This window comes from Radiomyces spectabilis (genome assembly GCF_025331425.1).
Source record: "Radiomyces spectabilis strain NRRL 2753 chromosome Unknown BYT42scaffold_9, whole genome shotgun sequence".
In the NCBI taxonomy this organism is placed as follows: Eukaryota; Fungi; Mucoromycota; class Mucoromycetes; order Mucorales; family Radiomycetaceae; genus Radiomyces; species Radiomyces spectabilis.
The window spans coordinates 41,820-65,861 of record NW_026251934.1 but is presented as its reverse complement, the minus strand read 5'-3'; the positions used below and the strand labels follow the sequence as shown (position 1 = coordinate 65,861).

The window sequence follows — 24,042 nt, the reverse complement described above, 5'->3', positions numbered from 1 at the left end:
CGCTTTTGTCTGTAAAAATAGTTTGTTCCAATAAAGCTTAACGGACCATTGGGCAGCTACCAAATAAAAACAGAAAACGAACCGGGGATGCGGTAAAAGTAAGCATCATAGAACACTGGTGTACAAATGCAATCCGTGACGTTCCGGATGATATACAATATCGTGAAATCCAACTCACGGTTGGTGCGACGTCGCATAAATTCGCCGTAAAACCCTATTTTTCTCCTTTTCTTCCACACTTGACACTTGATTTATCACAAATGGTAAATCTCAAACCTCATTGCTCCTTTTATACAGAAGAAATCACCCTCATTTTACTCATTGCAAATTCAACTGTAGGCTGAAATGAGAGAGTATCTGTACAAAATTCTCGTTGTCGGCGATCTTGGTACGGGTAAAACGTCGATTATCCGACGCTATGTCCACAACATTTTCTCCAGCAATTACAAGTCAACTGTAAGCCAATGGCTCTTGGCGCCGCATTTCTGCAATGGCGTTGCTTACAGAATTACAATTGTAGATTGGCGTGGACTTTGCTCTCAAAGTCATTCAGTGGTCACCTGAAATTATAGTGCGTTTACAACTGTGGGACATTGCAGGCCAGGAACGGTTTGGTAATATGACGCGCGTGTACTATAAGGAAGCGTTGGGCGCTTTTGTCGTCTATGATGTCACCAGACCAAATACCTTTGATGGCGTGACTCGTTGGAAAAATGATATCGATACCAAAGTGACGTTGCCAGAAGCGTGGGGCGGCGGGAAAATTCCCGTGGTCTTATTAGCCAACAAGGTATGCTACGCATTCATCGATTTCCTTCCAGATTTTTTTCATATGTATTCACCGCATATGACTTGCATTAGAGCGATTTGGTTCAAGAAGGTCACGGGCAGCATGTCAACGCAGCAGAGATGGATTCGTTTTGCAAAGATTTGGGTTTCATCAAATGGTATGTATATATAAACGGGGGAAATCCTGGAGATATTCACAATCGTTCTAGGTTTGAAACGTCGGCCAAAGATAATATCAATATCGAGGAAGCTGCTCGACATCTTATTACTGCGATCCTAAACATTGAGGAAGAAAGCGGAGTGGACGCGTTGGCGTTGGGGGAAGAGTCCGACAGAGTGCACTTGGACCAGAATAAGCAACAACATAACAACAGCGGATCCAATTGCTGCTAGACTTATTGTACATTTTACTTGATACCAATTCCTCCTCTTTCAAGAATAAACTTGAAAAAACTTTGCTATCAAAGCTGATATATGATTTCATAAAAGATGTCTGTTCTAGTAATGGTATGAGTGTTTGGAAAAAAGTTGTATTCACTTGTTTACATTGATAATCAAAGAGTCCAATCTATAGCATAAATTATTGTTTCTTCTTTTGTGAGGTACTGGCGGAGCCCGAGGATGCTGAGGCACGTTGTCCGTTACGTTTCACGGCGTCATTCAAGTGTCGTCTTGCCATTTCCCTGTCCTTGCGATCTTTATCCATCAAAACACTGTCTGCGAGTAAGCCGTGGAAACCATAGTAAATGCCAAGCAACAAGCCGATAGCCAACACGGCAACCGTAATCCATAGCATGGTCCATTTCGCCAGAATAGCCCAAGCCGCCAGTTGGCCAAGCAGATCGATTTGCCGAGGATACAAGTTCAACAAAATCCAAATTAGGAAGTTCTCGAATAAATCAACAATGCTCGTAGCAAGGGGAATCCACACACCCAGACGCGTCCACTGGGGAGCACGACTGAAAGCCCAATAACACAACAAACACATGGGGATGGTACGCGCTAACAAGAAACCGCAATCGTACATGAGAAGAGACGAGTATGCCATTCGGCCTTTGTGTCCATAACCGCTGATGAACTGGTAGACGTCGGCTGCTGAACGTGGATGATGATATTCGAGAATGTCGAGTGTTTCGTTACCAGCAGTGTCCAGTGCGGCATTAGGATTGACAAACTAAGTGAAACGTTATTTGACAGGATAAATAACAGGCGAGATCCACTGTTGAAAGTACCTTGGCAAAAGTATAAATGCGATCAATGCAGACTTTGGAGATGATGACGGAGAGAAGAATGATGCGAGGATTGCTAAACGATTTACCCACGAACTCGGTGAGACGTGGGAAAGGGTCAAGTCGGATATCGGTAAGCTTCATATTCAAAGAAAACCGGAGAATGACAAGTTTGAACCGAAACAAGACGTGCAAAATTAAAATGAAAAATTTCTACCCCATGTCGCCGACACAAAAGAGCTTGGAAAACAGCTGTATGACAAATGTCTACCATGTCATTGCCATCCTCTTTCATTGAATATTGTTAGGATATAGAAACCAAAATTGGCTTCACAATATCCACTTCAAGAGACTTCATATTATAGATCTTATAAGATTTCGCCAACAACTTCTCCTCCATATTGTATCGGACATGTTTCCGATACATCTCGGGCCAGCTGACTGACTCCGTCAATGCATCTTACACCCGTGAATATGCAGCACCATCAACCAATACCATTAACTATCCAATATAGTGCATCGATGCCCTTTGTAACGATGGTCGCTCAGAAAAAATACGCTTGCGATAACAGTAAAAAGAGTACAAAAGGATGCCGTTGATCTATTGGTGTGATGTATAGAAGAAAAAAATAACAATTTACAGTGATATAGAATACAATGCGAGGTTATGCTTCAGTGGATTGCTGATAGGAAGAAGTAGATTCTCCGTTGACGATCTTCTCATGAATTTTTTGCTTTAAAAAAAAGACCTTGGATTAATAATGAAACACACTTTTTACCTTGGATATCACACTTACTCGTTCTTGCTGCAATTTTTCATTTTTAAGTTTCAACTTTTCTCGTCTAGCGTCGCTCTTGTTGCCACCTCCTCCAGCGGTAAGTTCCACATTGATTTGACGCTTCTTAAAGTACGTATGATGGAACGCCAAGGCTTTCTGTAAGACGGTGGCAGTGGGATCAATACATCAGGCAAATTACTCGTTTTCACGGTCATGATTCACTTACCGTCAAGTGTCTAGCTGTTTCAAATTCAACAAAGGCAAAGCCTTTGGGTTTCTTGGTGACTTTGTCTGATAACAGACGCACTGACTTGATGCCTCCGACTTGTTGAAAGTGCTCGGTAAGCTCTTCTTTGGTCGTGTCGTATCCCAAATTGCCAACAAAGATGATGAATCGGTTGTGAGATTCCCCATCTTCCGGTTTCTTCTTTTTGGGTCTTCGGTTCTTTTTCTTTCTGGGAGCTTCAATGGTACCATCCGCCTGTTCTTCCGATTCAGCTTTTCGCTTGCCGGTGACTGATTTGGGTGCTTCTTCTACTTTGGGAACATCCTCTGTCACGTCATTCGTAGGAAATGCTTGTTCTTCGGTGATCTCTTGTTGATCTTTCTTTTTATTCTTCTTCTTGAATGCAAGAGCTTTTTGCTCACGTTTCGTCAGTTTCTTTTCAGCCATCGATCGTTCAAATAAGCCCAATCTCGAAGGTCGAACAGAGAAAAAAAAAATTGCCTGAATCTTTCGGTCGGCGAACCCGCTGCTTTAACAACAGTCACAAGATTCACTCGTCGCCACACCCAGGTCCGTCCCTGCATTTTTTCCATAATCATTTTCTATTTCTTTTTGCCTTTTTGCGTACACCATGATGCTTCGACGATTATGCACTGTGTCTGCTGCAGTACGTCCGCAGATTTTCCGCTCCCAAAGGTTTATGTCTACTGAGACAGTCAAAGAGGTTTATACACCGAAACAGCGCCGTTTTGGTGTAGGCACCGCCTTTATGTGCACTTTACCTTTTATTGCTTTCGGTCTCGGAACATGGCAGGTGCAACGTCTGCGCTGGAAGGTTAATTTGATTCAGAATCTTGAAGAGAGAATGGACATGCCACCCATTCCGCTTCCCCGACGTATAAAGTAAGCATTCTTATTTTCGCTGTTTACCGCAGCGAGCCGGTATGCTGACTTTTCCCCTTTCTTCGATTGCAAGCGAGGACACCGTGAAAGATTACGAATATCGTCGTGTGGCAGTGACTGGTCATTATCGCCATGACAAAGAAATGTTGCTCGGTCCACGCACTCGAGGCGACGGTAATGTGGGCTATTTTATCATTACTCCGCTTGAACGAAAGAATGGTACGAGTGTGTTGGTGAAGCGAGGCTGGGTATCCACCGCCAAGAAAGATCAACGTGCACGACCAGAAAGTTTAGAGGAGGATGAAGTGGAAGTTGAAGGCTTATTGCGCATGTCGGAGAGAGTAAGCATAGCAAGGAAAAGGAAATGTGTAAGGCTATTTATTTAATCATCTCTCCCCCCCCCCCCTTTACTAGCGAAACACATTTACGCCCGACAATGCTCCTTCCAGCAATCAATGGTATTGGACAGATGTAGAAACGATGGCTCAACTGACCGGCTCAGAGCCTCTTCTTGTTGAACGTGTATCAGGTACGTTTGTGAACCATTCTCTTGGCCCTTGGCTATCGCTCTTTTTTTCCTAATGCAATTTCGTTTCCTAGATCAATCGCCGTATGTCGAGCATGCGCTCATTGATCGAGGTATTCCAGTAGGACGCTCTCCTGTGGTGGAAGTTCACAATAGCCATCTTCAGTATATTTTTACCTGGTATGCGCTATCCATTGCCACTTCAGCGATGTTATGGAAACTGCTTAGAAAACCGGCCCATCGTCCCAAAGTGGTCAAGCGACTCTAGACCTTGGAAACTATTTTAGCATTTTATTTTAGAACCACTGTAACATACAACTGAACATTAAACAAACAAAGCACTGTCAAGGAATCGGAGGTTTTGGGATATGGAATTATGGTTTGCATTGCAAGCACATTGTCGAGTGGCAGGGGTAACTTGAGAGGGTATCATCCAGCTATGGATCATGATGATGTGTATTGAATTATCCATCATCTGGCTTCCGTATCGTCATCGGTCTTTAAATCCAATTCCTCAACTCTTCGATCCAATACATCTTTTAGTTCATGCATGATCGTTTGCGAATACAGCCGCTCCGTTTTTTCCCGTGCCTACATTCAGCAACAGTTACCACGCAGTACGGTTTAGTGCATTCGTTATATGACGACTTTTACCTCTTCTTCTCGTTTGGCTCTCATCTCTGCAATTCTTTCAGCACGGCTTTTTCTCGAACGCTCGGTAGTATTGCGTTCGACTACCTCCGAAATGGCTTCAAACACCGATGCTTTGGCGGGAAGAGGTAGCTCCAAATAATCAGATGCATCCTGGACATCGATAAAGGTGCGCGGTTTATCGTTGTCAAGATCCAGAAACGCACAATTATCGTCAACTTCCTGGTCAGTTAATGATGAGGGTGAAGGAGAAGGTGATAAAGAAGGATCGAGAAATGATAGCAGACTGGCATGGCCTGCTTCCCATTCGACAGCCAGTTGGTTCAAATCTCGCTGAATCGATTCGTATTCCTTTTGAAGCCGTTCTCGTACTTCCGATGAATCTAATACAAGATAGTCATTGACCAGATCCTTCCAGATGCTGACAATTTTGTTGTGAGTAACTTTTTCCCTACCTTGATCGAGTTGGCGCACATCATCATTACACAGGTAAATCTTGGCTTCCATGGTCCGCAATTGCTGTTCGAATATAGCTAATCGGTGAATAAATGGGCGTAACCTGCTATCGGTTGATGAAGCTTTTGAGGAAGAAGTCTCGGGCGTTGCCGTGTCTTTTACACAAAACGTTACTGATTGTTTCAATTTTCCCTTGCGGGTACCTAATCCTACTTACATAGTTCTGTTTCAAGACTCTTTTGCAAATCGGTGACAAAGACCTTGGTATCTTTCACTAATTTATCCATGACAAGATTCACAGATCGCCATCCGGTCTCGTAATTCAACCGTACAGAATCGTGTTCCTCCGTCATTACCCTGAGAGCTAAAAACTGAAGGATGCATTCTCGACGTTTTGCATGCATAAGCTGGGCCAAGTTCTTTATATAGTCCAGGGATATTGCGTCGTCTTCCGCCCATTTATCCGCAGCCGAAAGAGAAGCCACTGAATGAATGTTATACATGTCATAGAGCCTTGAGAGATTTTCGCGTTGCACATTATCCATGAGATCAATAATGCCCTCTTCGTACACAATGAAAGCGCGACGAAGAATGGCCACAAGCCGATTCCGTAACATCATGCAGCGTTTTGACTTCCGACTTTGTTCGATACGTGAAATAGGAGATAAAGGCGAGGACAGTCTGTAGCCTCTTGCTACCAGTTCGATTTCCTGAATCGTGACCATTGCCCGATGCACCTTTGTGTCAAGAACGATACACTCATCGATGAAAGTTTGTAATTTTGTTAGAGCCGCGTCATACAGTTTCCGAATCCAAGTGCGACGCTACATTTGGGTTGGTAAGTAACAGACCGAATAACAAGGTATCCCATAAAATAAAACCAAATCGCCTTTCAATGTTTGCTTACCATATGTCGATAGGAGAAAAAGATGGTTGCACCGGTAGCGAGCAAGGCAGTTACGGGATAGGATGCTCGGGATTTTGCCAGCCATTTTTCTGCACCAAAGGCCAGCAAGACTCCCGAAAGAGCGATCGCCTGACCAATACCAGATCGGCTATGGCAAATAGTAGAAAACGGCAACTCGGCTTGATGTTTCTGTTTCGGATGAACAGATAGCACTTCGTTCAGCAGTGGCGATGTGACAATAAGATATTTGAACTTTTCCTCGAAGGCGGTTTCCTCCGCCAGAGGTAAAGATATCGAGAATATATCCTAAGGGTGAAACGTTATTTCTCTAAACCAACTGCAATTGTAGCATGGCTATGCATACGTGAACGATGGAGCTGCGCCAATGCTGGTACAGCATTTCGGACCATTGAGCAAATGATGGTCGTTGATCACCGCCCTGACCTGGTAAAGGCCGAGGTGGAAGTTTGACTGGTTGCTCCATACTTTCTATGGCTGTTTCATACGTTAAATTTCAGTCGAATTGTTCTAACATAATCAGCGACGCTTTACATTCCATGTAATCAGCTAAAGGCGTATCTTCGTAGATGATAAAATCGGTCATTTGGTCTCGGCGAAAGGTGGAGGAGCAGCAGGGAAAAAATGCAGCAAATAACGGGTTTCGCATGCATTCTGAATATCCAGGTCAGTGTCTGAGTTTCAATGCCAAATTCACACTGATCGCTCACAAAACCATCACGCGTTTTTTTCCTTCCACACGCTCAAGACAAAGAAAGAGGTGCCGCACAATTTATTGAGAACCAGGCCTTTTTTTTCTGACTTTGGAAACAAATAAGAGATTTCCGGTATCATGTGGATCACTCAAAGCAAGTTTAAGAAATCGGTTGGCTAGTGTTACTGGGTCGGTTTACATAGGAGAATCTAGTAAAATGGATGCTAAATTTATGAAGTTCGTAATATATAAGGAGCTATCGTTTTTCCAATAATACCAATTAATGTAAATAGCAAGCTGGAATTAGTTGATCAAAGGTGAGAGTAAATTATTATGAGATCTTTGGTTTTCTTCACTGCAATGTAGTCCCCTTGTCGATTTCTCATGTCTTGGTTCTATTACTATCGACAATTCGGCGTTAAAATAATTGATTGCACAGTGGTTCTCGCATGGGTAATGGACTTATCTGCTGTGATATGTGTACAACACTGGAATCATTTGGCTGTACCATAAGCTCCTGCAAGGATGTTACAGCATTCATCCAGTTAACAGTGAGTTTCTGGTAACCACTTGTTATCGTACTAGCAGATAATGCTGACATGAACAATCACGTCAAATTAGCGAAACAAAGTGAGGAACAGATATACAAAGGATAAAGTGCGGAAATGGGCCGAGAATTTTCATTGAATGCCGACCTGGCATCATCCTTGTGTAACAGACATGAATACAAACAGATGTCGTGTTTTTACTGAAAGTGTCTCTTTCGCTTGCTCAGTGCAATGGTTCTGGCTCTCGCCTTGTGCTTGCAAGATGAGCTTCCTAAAAGCTGCTACTAGATAATATACTATACATACAGTAGATATTGATGTGTACAGCTTCATAGACCGTCATGAAATCTACTGCTTTGTTCTATATCACAAGCATGTGTGAAGAAAAAAGATCATCAGATACCGATAGCTTGGTGCGGGGTTGGATAACTATTCTATAAGATCAGATTGTAAAATGGAAAAAAAATTCTTTCGGATCATCCACTGACATGGATGACAGTTTTAGACAAATAACACAAAGTAAGTTAGGTTTCATCACATGAGAATGACACTGTGCTTGAGCATGACAATCAGTACAATTCGACATATTCAGATCTGAAACAGTAAATAATAATAATAATAGTCTGCCGACAATGATGCAGCTTATACTGCTGTAACTGGTTATACTAACTAGATGATTGGAATATAATAATGAAAGCCTAACGAACAAGTATGCATGATGCTTGTCATTTGTCAACATGATCGCATACTACGGCTCAGCTTGCAATTTCAATGTCTGTTTTTTTTTCCTTTTTTAAAAAAGGAAAAAAAAAAAACTAGGTCAAAGGGCTTAGTTATCTGCGAATTGTAACAAAAATGAGTCTGGATTATTGCCAAGGTTGTGAATGGAATGCTTCAAAAGCAATAATGCCGGAATTTGAATTGGTCAAGTCACTCACTGGGTTGTGTTTGCGACATGGATATAAACAAAGCACCAAATAACAGTAAATGGATCTGCAGAGATATGCGTGATTATTTGAGTAAAAAGAAACAAGAGAAAAAAAATGAATGAAACTATATCTGCTCCTTTTTGTTTGGCAAATGGGAAAAGGGAAAAAAAGCTAAATCAAGTTGCGAGATGTTGGTATACATTATGTTGTGTGGAAGCTTATTATGGGGGAATGGATGTGTTAACAGTGCTATATGTTGTGGAGAAGAAGAAAAAAAAAAGGAAACTTAAAATAAAAAAAAAGAAGAATGAAAGGGATGAGAAGGATTGAGAATGGGAAAATGCGTCAAAGGGAATACTTTTTTTTTATCTTCTGTATGTGATTAGGCGGTTGGATATGGGTCCGCATTCTTCAGAACAAAGCCTACGAATTCATCCAAAACCTTGGTGTGAGGAGCATAGTTGATCGAGGGCGATCGACGGGGTGTGGGATGCAAGACCGGCGACGGCATACCAGACAGCAATGATTGCATTGGCGGGAGTGCAACGTTATCTTCAGGGGCGGATTTTTGATGGACAGAGAAGGCCGAATGAGAAAAGCGCGATCCCATGGTAGTGGATGTGTTTGTGCTACCAATGCTGCCTACGCTGCTGATGCTGCTACTGCTCGTTCTGCGCTGCAAAAAGCAGGGTGATAAATGCGGCAGGATAGGAGATACTGACATCGGCGAGGACGGTGGGGTCCAGCGGTCAAACTGACAACGAATGGAAGGAAGTTCAATTTTTCGACCAGGCGCACTGTAGAACGGCAATTCCACCAAAGTGTTGGTGGTGGAGTGACATGACCAATCTTGGTTTGTGGGTTCTTGTTGTGGCTGTTGATACAAATGATGTTGTTGTTTTTGTTTTCGTTGTTTTTGTTTCTGCTCACTCTGATCCTGCTCCAGCTCCTGCTTTTCATGTTGTCGCTGTTGACGTTGTTGTTGCAGCTCTTTTTCCCGTTGCTCCATCAGCATACGCTTGCCTAATCGTCTTGCGATCTCTTCTCGGATAAAAGTTTGCTTTTCTGGCGAATCTTGCTCACCAAATTTCTGTCGTGCAAGACGATAAACGCGGCATCGAAGATCGTTGCGTTTGTTTTTGTCTCTATTTTCGGCACGCCATTTGCGCATTCTAAAACGTAAAAATCATGATCAGTTGACCTGCATGTTGAAGAAAAAAAAAAAAGTAAGGAAAACCCCTCGTATCCGTACCTTTCACTTGTTTCTGCTTTGGAGATCACCTTTTTGGCGTGGCCTTTCCATCTTTTTTGATCGCGGCTGCGAACATACGGAACGTTGTGGATGTTTGGATTCTCCATGTGGCGTTTTCTAAGAAAAATAGATATCTTAGTCCATTTTTTCTACAAATGACCACGAAAACTTGATTGGATACCACTACTTACAAATTGGATCGTGTAGCAAAGACTAAAAAAAAAGCGTCCAAAGGAGAGAGAAAAAATAAAAGTAAAGTAAATACAATGTGATCAGTTAAAAAAATGTATCGAGTAACTGAAGGTAGAAAGTAAAAATAAAATAAAAAGAAGACAAGAAAAAAAGAAAACACAGGAGAAAGTTTCTCAATAGAGTGATCAGCTTCGGCTGAGGAAGAATAGCAAGAATAAACATCGAAAAAAAAAAAGAGACAGATACAAAAAGGACAACTTACTTTTTGGGCAATGAGGGCAACGCGTGAACGCTGGTTGTTGTGACATAATAGTAAAAGAGAAACGAAAAGAAGCAAAGTTGAAGAAGAAGAAATATTTCAATGTTCCCGTGAATTTGAAATTTGCAAGATTATTGGATGCCGTCAATAGACAGTAAAAAAAAAGTGAAATACTCGATGGTTTTTTTTTTTTTTTCAACTCCAAATGTTGATTTCTTTATACCTTTGGAGCAAAACATATACAAATAATTCATATATGTATAAATAACGATATACATAGTAATCCTCGAGCTTAATACGGAGACGCCGGAAGTATCTTAAAGAATGACAGAGAGGATATGTCACTCATGTTCCTTAGACAACCATCTGCTTTCTGGAAAGGAGATGTGGGCCGGATTAATATCGTATCGATTTATGTGCCCGCTTGCTTGTGTGTTTATGCAACTGCCATCCATGTTTGAATCCCCGTCACAGTGCGAAATCTTTATTTTTCTGGTCGCTTAGGGATATATTAAAAAAGAGTGGGCCCGCGCAGGTTACCTTTCTTTTCCCCTAGTAAAGAAATGAAAAAAAATCGCGAGGAAAAAAGGAAATATAGAAACCAATCTTAATCTTGTTTTTCTTTTTCTCTTCGAAAGTATTCTCCTTCGGGTGGGTCTACAATCTATTCATCACGGCGTTTGGAGTCGAAAAAAGTAATTTTTTTTCTTCACCCCAAAAGGGACCCTCCTTGCCCGGCCACTGCCTCCGTTTCATCATACTCCGCAGTTGTCTCCAGTCCTACTGAAAAAAAGTAGCCCCTGAGGCGCCACCACGCAGGGCTCAGGCTGAAATTTGAGCCTATTCAAGCATTCAAGAAGAAACGACACCTCTTTTTCAATAAAATTAGCAGCATTTCAAATCATCGTGAGAACAGAATATGTCAAAACTCGACAGTTTTCAAAACGTTGAAATAATAATAATAATAAAAAAGGTTAAACACAACGCAGTAGTAACTTTTATGTGTGCTTCCACCTTCCAATGTTTTTTTTATTTTATTTTATTTTTGCTCCTTTTCCCCGTTTATCTGCCCATAGCGTGAAGATCGATTTGAAAAAACCATGGGTCGGAACCCTTTTCCTCGAATAGTTTCCCTTTTTTTTGAATCTGCTGCTAGCCAACAACGCACGCTGTATGCCTTATTTTACTTGAGCCACGGTTTTCATTTGTTTTTTATCATCTTATTAAAACCGAGGGTCATCCACTTCAGGGTTTTCGATCGTTGGTAATGCAATTGGCCCAACCGCATCAGGGAGTTCCTCGACACTTCCCTTACTATTCTTTGTAATTTGATCAATCAAGTTTTCATTGCAACACTGACCAAAAAAAAAAAGTTTAATGAACAACGTAAAGAACACCTGCTCAAGCTTAATTGTTGTATTATGATAGAAAAAAACAGTAATTTTATTTATGACGGGATAAATGGGATCGACTTTTGGAGCTGAAGTTATGTTATGTCGACTGTCCAAGCTGTTGATATCATTTTGCTTCCATCTCGAACTACCATAGCAGGCATACATTGATCCATTGAACCCTTCTACAACGAGCAATTGATCGCCAGCTTCCCCATCTCCTCGATGCTCCTTTGACCGGACACACTCCGCAATTTGCGCGCAATAACCTCCGTCTCTTTGTGTTTCCACCAAAAGCCCCTTTTACATGTTTCCCCAAGACCATGCCTCCCTTTTCGTCAGCGTCATTTACATCAATTTGAATTGCAACGATCTTCGCAACAACGATCAAAGAGAGAAAATAAGTTGGTGGAGTATTCTCGTTGTATCCCTCTTTTGACGGAATTTCACATCATTGCATAAACTTAAGGTCATCTCAGAAACACGTCCATGTAAATACCATACATCACACATGGCGCCTGTCGGGGATTAAATCGCCGCGTGAATTGATTCCAGAAAGAGCTTAGTTTCATTTATGCTGTGAATCCAAGTTGTCTTTCATCATTATCCAACCCTCACTTTGTTTCCTTTTTCTCTTGGTGTGACAAAGAAAAATGACCCATAAATCCAAAGAGGAGCAACAGAAGCTACTGCAATTGTTGAAACAAGCCGTTGGCAATGACATTCCCCAATTGACGGATGAGGTGTGTTGAACATTCGATTGCGCAAGACGTCGGTTCATCGCTGACAGTTTGTTGGTGCTCTCTCACGGCATAGTATTTCTTACAATTCCTCGTAGCAAATGCATGGGATGTGGTATGCAAAAATATTCCTGTCTTACATGAACTATACCATATTGAAAAAAAAAATTGGGTGATAATCAATTAGCATGGGGCACAAAGACAGTTACAGGAAACGTTGGCATGGAGAAAAGAAAATGACATTGACAGCATTCCCGTGGCTACTAATAGCAACAAATTACCGTTGTTGCTCTCGGTACGTGGATACAAATATGTTCAAGATGGCGATTTGGGCGTGCATCCAGGTTTATCCACCACCACTCTCAAAATCGGCTCGCTCATTGGCGGTGACTGCTTCCATAAATTTGATAAAGAAGGTCACCCAATTCTGATCGATCGAACGGTAAAATGATCATCGACGAGTTATGCAGTTCGTCTTGACTGATCTATTGTTAACGACAGGGATACCACAATTCTAAAGCACTAGGAAATGAGTTGACGAGCGAACAGATCACCAACTATCAAGTGGCATGTCAAGAGTTTGTTGGGCGGGTGATTATGAAAGAAAGCAGCGAACGATTACAGCGTATCATTCACCGTGAAACCGTCATTTTTGACTGCTCAAACATGGGAATCCGACGTACGTTATGCGGATGAGCCCAAGAAAAATAGACACTAACAAAAAGCAAACTAGAGTTCCACATGAACGCTCTTTATCATCTTAAAGCTGTGGCTGATATTGTGCAGCATTACTACCCAGAGACCTTGCACCGATTATTTATTATTAATGCGCCGTCAGCTTTTGTTATGATGTGGAAGGTCATTCGTCCTTGGCTAAATCCAGGAGTAAGATTGGTTGCCAATAGCCTGCGCAGTGACACAAAAGGCTAAAGCATTTTTGTTGTAGACATTGGACAAAGTCCAAATCTTAGGCAAAGATTTCAAGAATGTCCTGTTGGAGCACATTGACGCGGAAAATCTACCTGACTTTCTTGGTGGCACATGTACATGTGACCAAATGCCTGGGGGATGTGTACCGATACGCTCAGAGGGATCGTTACTCAACCCAACGGATGCCAATGAGCAAGTGTCCACAGTGTATAATACAGATATTATGGAGGCAGCTTCAACCAATCGATCACTTTGCCAATTATAGATTTCACTAGTTTCGCTGATGTTGCTATATTGTGTTATATTTCTTGGATGTCGTTGATGAATACAAATCTAATCGTTAGACCGCATAAGCCGCTGGGAAATTCGGGCTGGATGTGTGTGGTGGTGGCCCTGCGTCGATACCGGGCCAATCAGCGTAATTCGTGTAACCACGGATATTCATGGCCACATAGAAAAAAGATCTAATAAGCAGTGTCGCTTCACACAGTGGGCAAGTACCCTGAGGAGTAACGATATTATTTGCGAGGGTTCTATTACATTGATTTATGTATAAAGAATACATACGAAAAAAAGTTGAATGGCGTCCTTTTTGCCGGTGTCAATTAAGCTTCCTGGAAGGAAAAGTTCTCTTTTTTCTTTTTTTAAACCCAGGGCGCACCGAAGAAAATCGATGCCGTTTCTCCGCTGAGTCGTTCTCCAGTCCCTTCTCGTTTCTCCTTGGTCGTTGTTGTCATTGTGCCGATGAAGATGGGGCTGTCCAAGAGAACGTTGACTGTTTTTGTCTTATGTGCTATTTCTTTGTTATTGATACCCCTGTTGTTGGTCTCTAACGGAGGGTCGTCTCAATCATCTACTGTTCTCAGTAGCTGGAGATTGGAGAAGGATCGTGCCCGTTCATCCGATTCTAGTAGCCAACCAGGTTGCCTAGCGAACACTGCAAAGATAAAGGGAATTTCGGTTTCGAAAACACAGTGGGAACAGTGTCTTGATCCCGGTAGTGGACCTTCTTACTATTTATCCATTGTTATTGTCACTCGAATGGATGACTATGCGGGGTAGGTAGTCTTGTTTTTATGCAATTGTTTCAATAGACGACAAGGTCATTGATCATAAATAACAATTGGATGATCTATTGTCATAGCAATCAGCACCATCGATTCCAGAATTTTATCGACAGCGCTTACTTATTGGCGGAGCATACCAAAGAGAAAATCGAATTATTGATTGTTGAATGGAATCCACCGAATGATCACCGTCGAGTCATTGATGCATTTGTAAGTGATTAAAGGAACTCATACCAGCAGAAAAATGGCCACGATGGATAACTCATTAACATTTGGTTTTCCTCGGTTGTTTGTCAGAGATTCCGCCGATCCCAGTATTTAACATATCGCATCATCTCTGTCCCTGAAAAAATACACAAAGTCCTCCCCAACCGAGGCAACTCACCGTTACACGAATTTGAAGGGAAAAATGTGGGAATCCGTTTTGCTCGCGGTGAATTTATCGTCTGCACCAATCAAGGTAAGCGGAAACCATAGAAATTATCTGTATGATCGCTGGGCTACGTTATTCATTGCTCCTGATGTACGCAAGATGATATTTGGTCGCATAATTTCCATAATGCCATCAAATCGCGAGTGTTCCAGAAAGGAATCATCTATCTGCAATTCCAAGATCGCCATAATATGTGAGTATTTTTTTTTGGCTCGATCTTTTACTGCTTGTTTACTGTCAATGCAAAAAGATTGAACTAACGGGAAACAATGCAACGTTGTTATAGTCATGACAATTTACCACCTTCAATTGTGCGCTTACCACCGTTCCCGGACGATGATACGTTGTACAACTCATGTCGGTTGCATGAGCAAGACTGGGGCAACTTTGAACTCCCCGAGCCTACAAAAGTGACTACGGACAACATTTTACGTATAGCGGATCAGGCAGGTGATTTCACCATGGCACACCGTGATACATGGAAAATCCCCCGAGGCTATCGTGAAGCGGGCGGAATAGCATGGTAGGTCAAGGAAGGAAACAGTTTACCAGGGAAAAAAAAGGAAAAGCGTAAAAAAAAAGAAGGGGATACGGTGATCCTTTTCAGGAGTGAAGCAAGCATCGATATCACTAAACCGACGAATTTTAGGATGGACATTGAGTTTATTTGTACTGCCGCGTGGACATTTGATATTCCCGTTGTATACAGCGAAAGGAGCTTTGCTTGTCACCAGGAGCATCCGAACATCTGGGAAAGCCTCACGGACCAAAAGAATGATAACAAAAATATCGACATGGGAGAGATCATGCGCAAGGAGAAGTCATACATGAACAAGGAAGGCGAATGGGCACTGGAACATATTGATATCTGGGAATTAGACTTAGAATGCATACAGTTCCGCGGAGGGTTATGCTGGTAATGAGCCGCAAACCATGATTTTAAAAAGTCGTTTGGCAGTTTCCATGTAATAGAAAAAAGTCATTTAGCATCATATAATATACAACCCGTTTTACATGTTTTTATCCATCCTCATCTTTGGTTATTATGTTCTTTACATTGTTCAACATGGTTACCTTCTGACCTCGGATCCAGCATTTTCTCAAAGTTACAAAGTCCACCACGTACAGTTGACTTCATATTCGGGAACACAGGAAGGAGCTAAAAAAAAAAAAAAAAAAAAAAAAAAAAAAAAACTCTTACAACACCATGTGCTTGTTGCTAAAGTGAAATCCGGGCTCGATCATTTATGTTACATAAAAACTCAGTTGATGCCCCAATAGCGTTTTGTTGTGTGAAAACGGTCAATTGCATCAAGAACAAAAAGTGTTAAACATTTTCCCATTTCCCAGGCTTTCATGATTCAATCGTGACGGACCACAATGTCACCAGTTTCTGTGTTCATGTAATGTGTCGGATATCAGTTTCTGGATCCTTCACACCGTACTAGGTTCTTGCAGATACAGTAATTTCGATGTCTGGTGACTAATTCTATTGGTCAGTGTTCGTTGTTTACGCTTGATGGTCTATGTTCCGACACTATGGAGAACAGTCCATGGTGGCACAGATGCGAATGTAGAGAAATCAATCACAAACGTAACATTGACAACAAAACATGAGTCTGATTTTAGAAGCTGTCTGCTCCAACAAAAGAACAGTACTCGTTAAAGCAAAACTGATCTATATGATTTCACCCGGTTTCTGAAAATGCCATGTTATGTTATGTTCCTCCATGATGTTAAATGGGACACGAAAAGTAACATGTAGATAACGGGTAACCGGATCATGCGGCATATGATTTTCAGCGTTAGCAGATATCTGACTTGCTAATCAGTACGATATCGGATGAAAAGAGCCGTCGATAGGCTTGCCATCGGCATGATGTCTTTTCGATAGCAGTATCAGCATATACCGAACGCGAATGCATCATCTCTGTGCCGTTGAAGAAGCATAGTATGGGGAATAACTAGAATACACCTTATTTTGGTTAAGGTTTTTGTTTGCACTGTTGAATCAGAAGCTTTTTTTTTTTCATCATAATTATTACGGAATGATGGTCTCCGAAATGGTTTTCATTAGAAGATCTCATGCCATATTTTGTCACATTAGCATCTCAATCACTGACATGGTCCTTGCTCATTATAGTTACCAAATTGAAATAATCCTAATAAGTTTTTTCTATCTGCAAGACGACATGAGGTATTTCGAAAGGAAACCGCAACATTCATCATGCAAACAATACCGATAATGCAACTTTTCATGCCTTTACCGATAATCTTCCATGACGGCGTGGGACGTCAACATTGTGCACATACATGCAGTAAAAGAATATCGCATTGTCGTCTTGCCCCTATTATTTTCAATCCCAAAACTCGTCTTCATCATTACATGGATCGACTGCATTTTTGTATACAAAAAAAGGCACTCCTTAATATCTTATCTGGCGTTTGACTTCCTTTTTGCCCCTTTAGATTGGCATGCCGCATGCATAACCGCACAAAAAGAATTGGCTATTTGTGTTCGCCAACGTCCTCCTTAATCAGCGACTATGGTTTACTTCATGGACTGCGGCTGTAAAGTAACACGAAGCTTCGAAGCATGCAGTCTGTTTCGTTACATTTCCTACGTCTCAATAGATGTCGATAGTGACCATTGGTATGTAAATCAATCATAATAAAGTGAGCTTCGACGGCTTCTCTTCGGAGACCATCATTATTGTTCTCGAGCTATGCCGAGCATTATCAAAAAGGTTTCGTCACAAGAACGGTGTTCTCTTTTTGACAGTCTTAGTTTGTAACCCAAAAAAAAAAAGAGGCGCCTCATGTGGTTAGACTAATGTTTTTCTCTTGACCTCGTAAATTGGGACGGGCTGATGACTTTTTTTTTTTCATATTGACCTCTTGATGGTAAACCCGAGTTAAAGATGGTTGCAAGCTAGTCAACTCATCAAGAGGTGACATCATCCAACGAACAACCGAAGAAATACCACCAAAAATCTGGGGAGAAAATATACTGCTATAGGTCGAAAAAAAAATTTAATACTTGCAAAAATAAAAAAAAAGGCACTTTTCTTTCACCGTGTAGAATCTGCGATTGTGCTACGATGGCTGAATGCGATCTTCCGCGGTAGAGAATCAAGATTGATTGAGCTATTGTTTTCCCTTGAAACCAAAAAGTCAAATCCCAGTTTCGGCATAACAATAAAAATTTACCCATGCGCATCCCTCTGCATGGTGCCATCAGCCATTTGACCTAGGTGAACAGCCCAGGTCCAAAAAGAAGCGTTAGTGGGCTCGTGTAACATTTCAAATTATGAGTGATCTCTTGTGTCACAACCCCAGTTTCAGAAATAAATGGACCTAAAATCGGTCTTGTTTTCTTTTTTTTTTGACGGCAACAGTGCGGCCATGTCTGCCAAAATCACAGGGATGATTTGATTTGATTAATTTATGGTAAAATACCGATCTACTTCCGTTGGCGACAACGAAAAGCAAAGGAATGAATGAATCCTGGAGCTTTTCCGCATCCGGCAGTGCATTGAGAACATGGCATGATGAGAAAACCCCAGGTTCAACACTTGGAATATGTTTTTTTCACACGCAAGCTGACTGGTGCACTTCCGTTGTATCGTCGCCGGCTCAAGAGAATGTCCGGGAGATGATCCGTTTATGGTAACGCTGCCGTGAAAAAAATTTTATGAGCCTCAAACCCGTTTTATCGCTGGAACCCAATCAGTCTTACTCAATATCTTTTCCATCTTTCCACTATGCAGAATTAAGGGTTTTCCATGCCGACCGTTACCTAGTTTCTAAAGAACAAGAACCGATTCCACTTATAGCCTTTTTCGGGGAATTTCTTAGTAAATTCAAAGAGGAAAAGAATGGCTTTCTCTTTTTCGATGAAAGCATGCCGAGTTTAAAAATTAGAAATATAGCCAATCAAAGGTTAGATGCATGTTTCTTTTTTCAGTGTTTTTGTCGCCTGTCTTTTTGTCCACCTGCCTGCGAAACCTCCATTTGGGTCAATCTCCCCCATCTGTGTTCCCCCCTACTTCTTGTAACCCCAAACGACGACCAACCAGCGCTTTCAATTCAGCCCCTTCTTTTCTCCAATTTTGATATAAAAACGAGATTAAGTTTGGCTTCTTTTTATCTTTTTTGTTTTTGAATTTTTTTTCTACCTTTTCCCTTTTCTAACTCAACCCTCTTAATTTTTTTTCCCAACCATGTCGATGCCTGCTGCCGCTGACCATCAACTTGATGAACGTCATTTGGACGTTGAATCCAAGCACTACCCTGTGGCTACTACCGCCAGTACTCCACAATCTCTTTTCGCCGCACCCACTATCGCCAACCCAGGTCCTCTTGGTCTTAGCGCATTCGCATTGACAACCTTTGTCCTCTCTCTTCATAACGCTGGCGCTGGTGTGCCTGCTGCTGGTCCCAGCAACGTTGTGGTTGGTTTGGCCTTCTTTTATGGTGGCGTCGTCCAGGTAAATTTTTTTTCCTCCTCCTTATATATCCCAATTGTTATTCTATTTCCATTTATAATTGACGTTGCTCATGTGTTTTAATAGTTGTGTGCTGGTATGTGGGAATTCCTCACTGGCAATACATTTGGTGCCACCGCCTTCTCGAGCTACGGCGGTTTCTGGCTCTCGTATGCTTTGATTTTCATTCCTGGTGCTGACATTTTGGGCGCTTACGGCAAAGTGGATGTGATGGTCCTTGAGCGATCATTGGGCATCTATCTTATATCATGGGCTATTTTCACTGCATTGCTTTTGATCGCTTCCCACCGTTCGTCCGTAGGTCTCGTGAGCTTGTTCTTTTGTCTTTTCATCACCTTTGTCCTTCTTGCCGCCGCCAAATTCAACAATAGCGTCACCACCCAGGTTGCTGGTGGTGCTTTCGGTGTCATCACTGCCATCATCGCTTGGTACAATGCGCTGTCTGGTTTGCTTACAAAGGACTCTTCCTACTTCCTCTTGCCTGTCGGTCGTCTCTCTTAAATAATACGACTATGACTACTTGTGTTTCCTTCTAATATTGTTTTTCTTTATCTTTTTTTCTTTTTCTTTTGCTTAACCATATTCCAGCTTTATTCCCTTTCTCTTTTTTCCTGTCGTATTATTTTCATATCGTGACCATTAATGTTTGTCCTCATATAAGATATCGATTCTTTCCATAACTTTTGTTCTTTCTTTTTTTTTTTTTACACAATGGCATCTAATTATTTAATCTCTAGTAAGCAAGAAGAAAAGTCAAAAAAAGAACAAAGAAAAACAGAATGAACATAAAGTTTTCAAAAGATTTCGACCCATTCTTTTTTTTTTTTTTTTTTTTTTTTGCTGTGCTTTTTTGTGAATTCCGATTTTCTTGTGTCCTTGATAGATGTAGCAAAAACCCTTCCTGGTTTTCTTTTCTGTATTTCTACAGCGTACAAAGACCCACGCCCAAGCATCATTTTTGATACCCTTTAAGCGACGCACATCCGACAAATCGGGAAATACGAGCATCCTTATTTTTTTAGCACTATTTTTGTCATGGATTACCGGCGGACCAAAAAGGTAGCATGTTTGGCATGATAGCACTGTAGATCACGCGAGGACAATCAAGGGTTATGCATGGATCATGCATAATTATAGCTTTGTGTTTACCTTTTTTTGGTCCGAATGCTAATTCATAATCTTTTCCCCCCTTGATCGCCCTCTTTTAACTACTGATTTGCATGAAAAGGCTAACATCATGAAAAGCTTGGATTCCTCCTTCTGTCCAAGCTTAACGCAGCTTTCACTTTATATTTCCCATTCACAGATTAGTGCAGTGTCGCACTGAAAATCAGTTGTGTCACCCATCCACACATAAACGCCCATTGTTCGGAGACAAAAGAAATTTAGCCTTTTTGAAAGCAAAAATCAGCTGCAGGCTCAGTTATGGTGACAGGATGCTATTTTCGGAACTTTGGCTGCATGATACATATCAGACGGCAATGCAATAACCAACGTGAATGAGACATTTTTGAGGAGCCAATTTATGAAAATAACCAAAAAAAAAAAAAGCTTAAAAAAGATTTCAAAAATCTCCTTTTTTATAAAAAGCTGAAATTTGTGGCTAAGGACATGCGTGTGAAGATGGTATGACAACGAATCTAATTCGAGAAGTCCTGTCTGTTGTGCTATATACAATTTTGGGTGGCCGAGGTGATCAATCACTATCGCTGTCCTCCCCATCAAAAAATGAGTCACTAGCCCATCTCACAAATTCGGGATCCAGTGTATCATTATCATCCACCATGTCTTGGAATAGGCTACCTCGGCCTCCGCGTTTTATCCATGTCTGAATGATTTTTCCAGCTTCCGACTTCTTGCCTTGAACGTTACCCCAGGCTTCCACAGTCCACGCACTGAAAGCCCAGCCAATCCAGCCGCTCGTCAGTACTTGTTTATCGGTGTCCACCGCTTGCTTGAAGTAAAATTCGGCATTTTTCAGTAACTGCAGTTTGTTTCGTTCGGCCACGGGTAATGGCAGGCGTGCGCGAGCAATACTGAGATCTCCCAGTTTGTTGAGAATGCTGAGATTTTTTGATTCAATCTGCAAGGCGACTTGGAAGGATTTATTCGCCTGTGAATAAAGTTGCCAAACCTCCTTTCCACTTGTTTCCGGAACCAGAGGAGTCTTGGTTTTCTCGCTTTGATCGACAAGCGCCTGAGCATACGACGTTAACACATCTCCACGATCACAGCATGCTTCCACATGTCTTGGTTCCATTCGCTCAACAATATCATCCAATCTCTGTATGGCTTGGTCGTACAGACTGCGATCGACTTGATTTGACGCCAAAAAGGAGCGGTCCGCCATGGCTGCAAAAGTCTGAGCTTCTTTCAAATTGATTTGAATCCGTAACTGCTTATGATCCTTGTCCGTTTCAGGGATCTCCGAAAGCCATTTCTCCGCCATGGATAAGTTTCGGCGTGCTTTGTTGAACAAGTCCATGGAAGCTGCAACTGAGGCCAAAAGAGATGCCATGGTGCTCATTGCCTCAGCTCCTGAAAGGAGTGTTTCAATCAATGACTGCACAGTGGTTGCTTCTACTTGCGTTACTGTCGTCACATCTCCTTGACTTTCTTTCACCTCTTCCTTTTCTTCCTGTGAATCTTGCATTGTCACGTCTTGCTCCTCGTTTTCCCCTTCTTTCTCGGTTGCAGATTGTGATCCCTTATATTCCTCCTCCTGCAACTTGTAAACAGTATCAAACAAATCGATGGCTTCCTGCAGCGCTGTAATATCATACGAGGTCCCATTAGTCACCCTTCTTTTATCAAGCTTTTTGTCCTATTTTGTTCGTTACCCATAGCCGAATCTCTGTATGCACCATCGATTTCGGTCGTTTCTTGCAGGATTTCGGAACGCAAGTGCAGCGCTTGACCGAGGTTAAACTGAACGTCGGTTTTGTTAGGCTCCAACGAAAGAGCCTGTCGAAATTTCTCGATAGATCTGTCAACACGTTCCAATTTCTCTTCCGGCAATGTATGTGCTGGTAAAAAGTTGAGCAACAGGAATAAGACGCGACCCCTAACCCAAGATTTTTAATTCGTTAGACAATGCCACATGAAAGTTTTCAGCGGTTTTTTAGCAACCGTACCAGTTATAAAGGCAATCACTGTCATTAGGGTTCAGGACATGAGCTTTGCTGTACATTTCTAGTGCACGTTCATAGTTGCGTTGCGCACGATCTCCGGTAGCATAACGTTCGCCCTTGTCCTCATACTCCACACCCTCTATGCAAGCAAGTTTTGTCGTTAGCTTTGACTATTTCGTTTTGTTTCCAAAAGCACCAACAGCTTCCCACCTTCCATAAACTCCTCAAAGGTTTTTGGCTCCTTATGTTTCTCATTGGAGGGTTTTGATTTCTTGGGTGCTCGCTTATTCTGAAATCGGCTCATGGTGCAAATGTCGCTATGGGAAAATGATTTCACCACACCAAAAAAAAAGTCGGGGAGCCCTTTCTCAGCATGAAACTTACGCTAAGCCACAAGAGTCCAAAGTGGGCAATCACTAGGCTCGGATGCTCAGTCATTATCGTCTCCAGATATTTGGTTATCAGTAACGCAGCAGTTTAACCCATTGACCCGCATTTACCCCCACACCGCCCTATAACAATGAAAAGAGGTCATAATTTAAGCCTTCCATGCTGTTGGTTCTTTGACAAGAAGAACTGGGATAAAACTGCAATACTACAATACAATGCAATGCAATACACTAGATCATAAGATAGTTTATGCCACTCTCAACAATGAAAATAAAGCAAGCTGGGGGGCCTGTCGGCGTTCCATATAACATTACTTGCAATGTAGAACAGAAAATTTTGGCTGGTTTTGCGGCGATGTCTGTCAACGTTTCGCATTTACAAGTGTAAAATTTATTACCCCAATAGAATAAATAGAATTATACACACATTATCTAGAACAAAGGGGCTTGCTTACGTATGCATTCGACATTTGATTGTGTGTATAGAGTTATTGGATCGAAGCAAATAGAATACTGCTTCACAGGCAATAAATTCGATGTCAGCGGATCTATCCTTTATTGGACAACTTGGTCATTAATAATTCTATCATACTTCATGGTCATTAGGGCATTCCCTAATAAATTTCACAATAAAGAGTCTAAATCCTAAACAACATGGGTAATCTATAAGATCTTAGACCTGGAATTTCTGAGAACATTCTGAATTTCAAAAATTTCGTGCCTTGGATTTCGCATAAACCGTGGACTGTTCTGATCTGCAGCTTGCCTGAATAAAATCTTGAGAGGATATGTCATGCAATAAATATTTGATAATGGATTCCATTATAGCTGCAAGGGACAATCTACAATATTTATCGGCTTTATCAATTGAATTATAAAATAACCGAATCAGTTTGGTTGTGTAGCAATGGCCGATATTTTTTTGATGGTAAACCGTCTGCTCGTTTCAAAATGCTAAGGTTTTGCCATTTCGGGCAACATCTGCAGCAACCCTGGAAACTTTGATTCCGGTGCGGTGTTACACAGGACAGACCAAGTTCATGGAGAAATCGTTGGACATTTGTTTCCACGTTAGAAAAGTTCAACGGGCAAAAA

At 41.6% G+C, this 24,042-nt stretch overlaps 11 protein-coding genes across 11 annotated transcripts; 5 read left to right on the top strand and 6 right to left on the bottom strand.

The window, feature by feature from the left end:
• Positions 1–244: 244 nt before the first annotated feature.
• BYT42DRAFT_575252 (P-loop containing nucleoside triphosphate hydrolase protein) lies at positions 245–1,384 on the top strand. Its single transcript, XM_051568945.1, has 6 exons — positions 245–263; positions 340–456; positions 521–790; positions 862–947; positions 999–1,282; positions 1,336–1,384. The coding sequence occupies exons 1-5, from the start codon at positions 261–263 to the stop codon at positions 1,180–1,182; spliced, it is 660 nt and encodes a 219-aa protein (XP_051421397.1). The 5' UTR covers positions 245–260; the 3' UTR covers positions 1,183–1,282; positions 1,336–1,384.
• On the bottom strand, positions 1,283–2,196 carry BYT42DRAFT_535095 (uncharacterized protein). Its single transcript, XM_051565467.1, has 2 exons — positions 2,022–2,196; positions 1,283–1,963 (listed from the first exon to the last, which is right to left on the bottom strand). The coding sequence occupies exons 1-2, from the start codon at positions 2,160–2,162 to the stop codon at positions 1,370–1,372; spliced, it is 735 nt and encodes a 244-aa protein (XP_051421396.1). The 5' UTR covers positions 2,163–2,196; the 3' UTR covers positions 1,283–1,369.
• Positions 2,197–2,535: 339 nt separating this feature from the next.
• Positions 2,536–3,582, bottom strand: BYT42DRAFT_575249 (uncharacterized protein). Its single transcript, XM_051568944.1, is given in 4 exon segments — positions 2,536–2,749; positions 2,798–2,801; positions 2,816–2,953; positions 3,024–3,582. The coding sequence occupies 4 exon segments, from the start codon at positions 3,468–3,470 to the stop codon at positions 2,739–2,741; spliced, it is 600 nt and encodes a 199-aa protein (XP_051421395.1). The 5' UTR covers positions 3,471–3,582; the 3' UTR covers positions 2,536–2,738.
• Positions 3,560–4,756, top strand: BYT42DRAFT_535092 (SURF1 family-domain-containing protein). Its single transcript, XM_051565466.1, has 4 exons — positions 3,560–3,926; positions 4,000–4,267; positions 4,341–4,455; positions 4,527–4,756. Exons 1-4 carry the CDS (start codon positions 3,655–3,657, stop codon positions 4,718–4,720), a joined length of 849 nt encoding a protein of 282 aa, XP_051421394.1. The 5' UTR covers positions 3,560–3,654; the 3' UTR covers positions 4,721–4,756.
• Positions 4,757–4,923: 167 nt separating this feature from the next.
• BYT42DRAFT_615322 (Mysoin-binding motif of peroxisomes-domain-containing protein) lies at positions 4,924–7,070 on the bottom strand (the record flags this gene model as incomplete). Its single annotated transcript, XM_051571949.1, has 7 exons — positions 4,924–5,043; positions 5,107–5,486; positions 5,559–5,714; positions 5,777–6,383; positions 6,467–6,772; positions 6,831–6,961; positions 7,019–7,070. 7 exons carry the CDS (start codon positions 7,068–7,070, stop codon positions 4,924–4,926), a joined length of 1,752 nt encoding a protein of 583 aa, XP_051421393.1.
• Positions 7,071–9,037: 1,967 nt separating this feature from the next.
• On the bottom strand, positions 9,038–10,014 carry BYT42DRAFT_615321 (uncharacterized protein; the record flags this gene model as incomplete). The annotated part of the gene is made up of 2 exons (XM_051571948.1): positions 9,038–9,827; positions 9,908–10,014. 2 exons carry the CDS (start codon positions 10,012–10,014, stop codon positions 9,038–9,040), a joined length of 897 nt encoding a protein of 298 aa, XP_051421392.1.
• Positions 10,015–12,304: 2,290 nt separating this feature from the next.
• BYT42DRAFT_575231 (CRAL-TRIO domain-containing protein) lies at positions 12,305–13,790 on the top strand. The gene is made up of 6 exons (XM_051568943.1): positions 12,305–12,492; positions 12,566–12,604; positions 12,677–12,931; positions 12,991–13,168; positions 13,223–13,374; positions 13,436–13,790. Exons 1-6 carry the CDS (start codon positions 12,403–12,405, stop codon positions 13,682–13,684), a joined length of 963 nt encoding a protein of 320 aa, XP_051421391.1. The 5' UTR covers positions 12,305–12,402; the 3' UTR covers positions 13,685–13,790.
• Positions 13,723–14,074, bottom strand: BYT42DRAFT_392146 (uncharacterized protein). Its single transcript, XM_051563352.1, has one exon. It carries the CDS (start codon positions 13,982–13,984, stop codon positions 13,760–13,762), a length of 225 nt encoding a protein of 74 aa, XP_051421390.1. The 5' UTR covers positions 13,985–14,074; the 3' UTR covers positions 13,723–13,759.
• Positions 13,780–16,064, top strand: BYT42DRAFT_575226 (uncharacterized protein). The gene is made up of 6 exons (XM_051568942.1): positions 13,780–14,477; positions 14,564–14,696; positions 14,784–14,946; positions 15,019–15,112; positions 15,206–15,442; positions 15,569–16,064. The coding sequence occupies exons 1-6, from the start codon at positions 14,164–14,166 to the stop codon at positions 15,837–15,839; spliced, it is 1,212 nt and encodes a 403-aa protein (XP_051421389.1). The 5' UTR covers positions 13,780–14,163; the 3' UTR covers positions 15,840–16,064.
• Positions 16,065–19,014: 2,950 nt separating this feature from the next.
• On the top strand, positions 19,015–20,265 carry BYT42DRAFT_575220 (GPR1/FUN34/yaaH family-domain-containing protein). Its single transcript, XM_051568941.1, has 2 exons — positions 19,015–19,409; positions 19,494–20,265. The coding sequence occupies exons 1-2, from the start codon at positions 19,143–19,145 to the stop codon at positions 19,926–19,928; spliced, it is 702 nt and encodes a 233-aa protein (XP_051421388.1). The 5' UTR covers positions 19,015–19,142; the 3' UTR covers positions 19,929–20,265.
• Positions 20,266–21,123: 858 nt separating this feature from the next.
• On the bottom strand, positions 21,124–22,888 carry BYT42DRAFT_646166 (uncharacterized protein; the record flags this gene model as incomplete). Its single annotated transcript, XM_051572675.1, has 4 exons — positions 22,769–22,888; positions 22,562–22,697; positions 22,268–22,491; positions 21,124–22,196 (listed from the first exon to the last, which is right to left on the bottom strand). Exons 1-4 carry the CDS (start codon positions 22,860–22,862, stop codon positions 21,124–21,126), a joined length of 1,527 nt encoding a protein of 508 aa, XP_051421387.1. The 5' UTR covers positions 22,863–22,888.
• Positions 22,889–24,042: the final 1,154 nt, after the last annotated feature.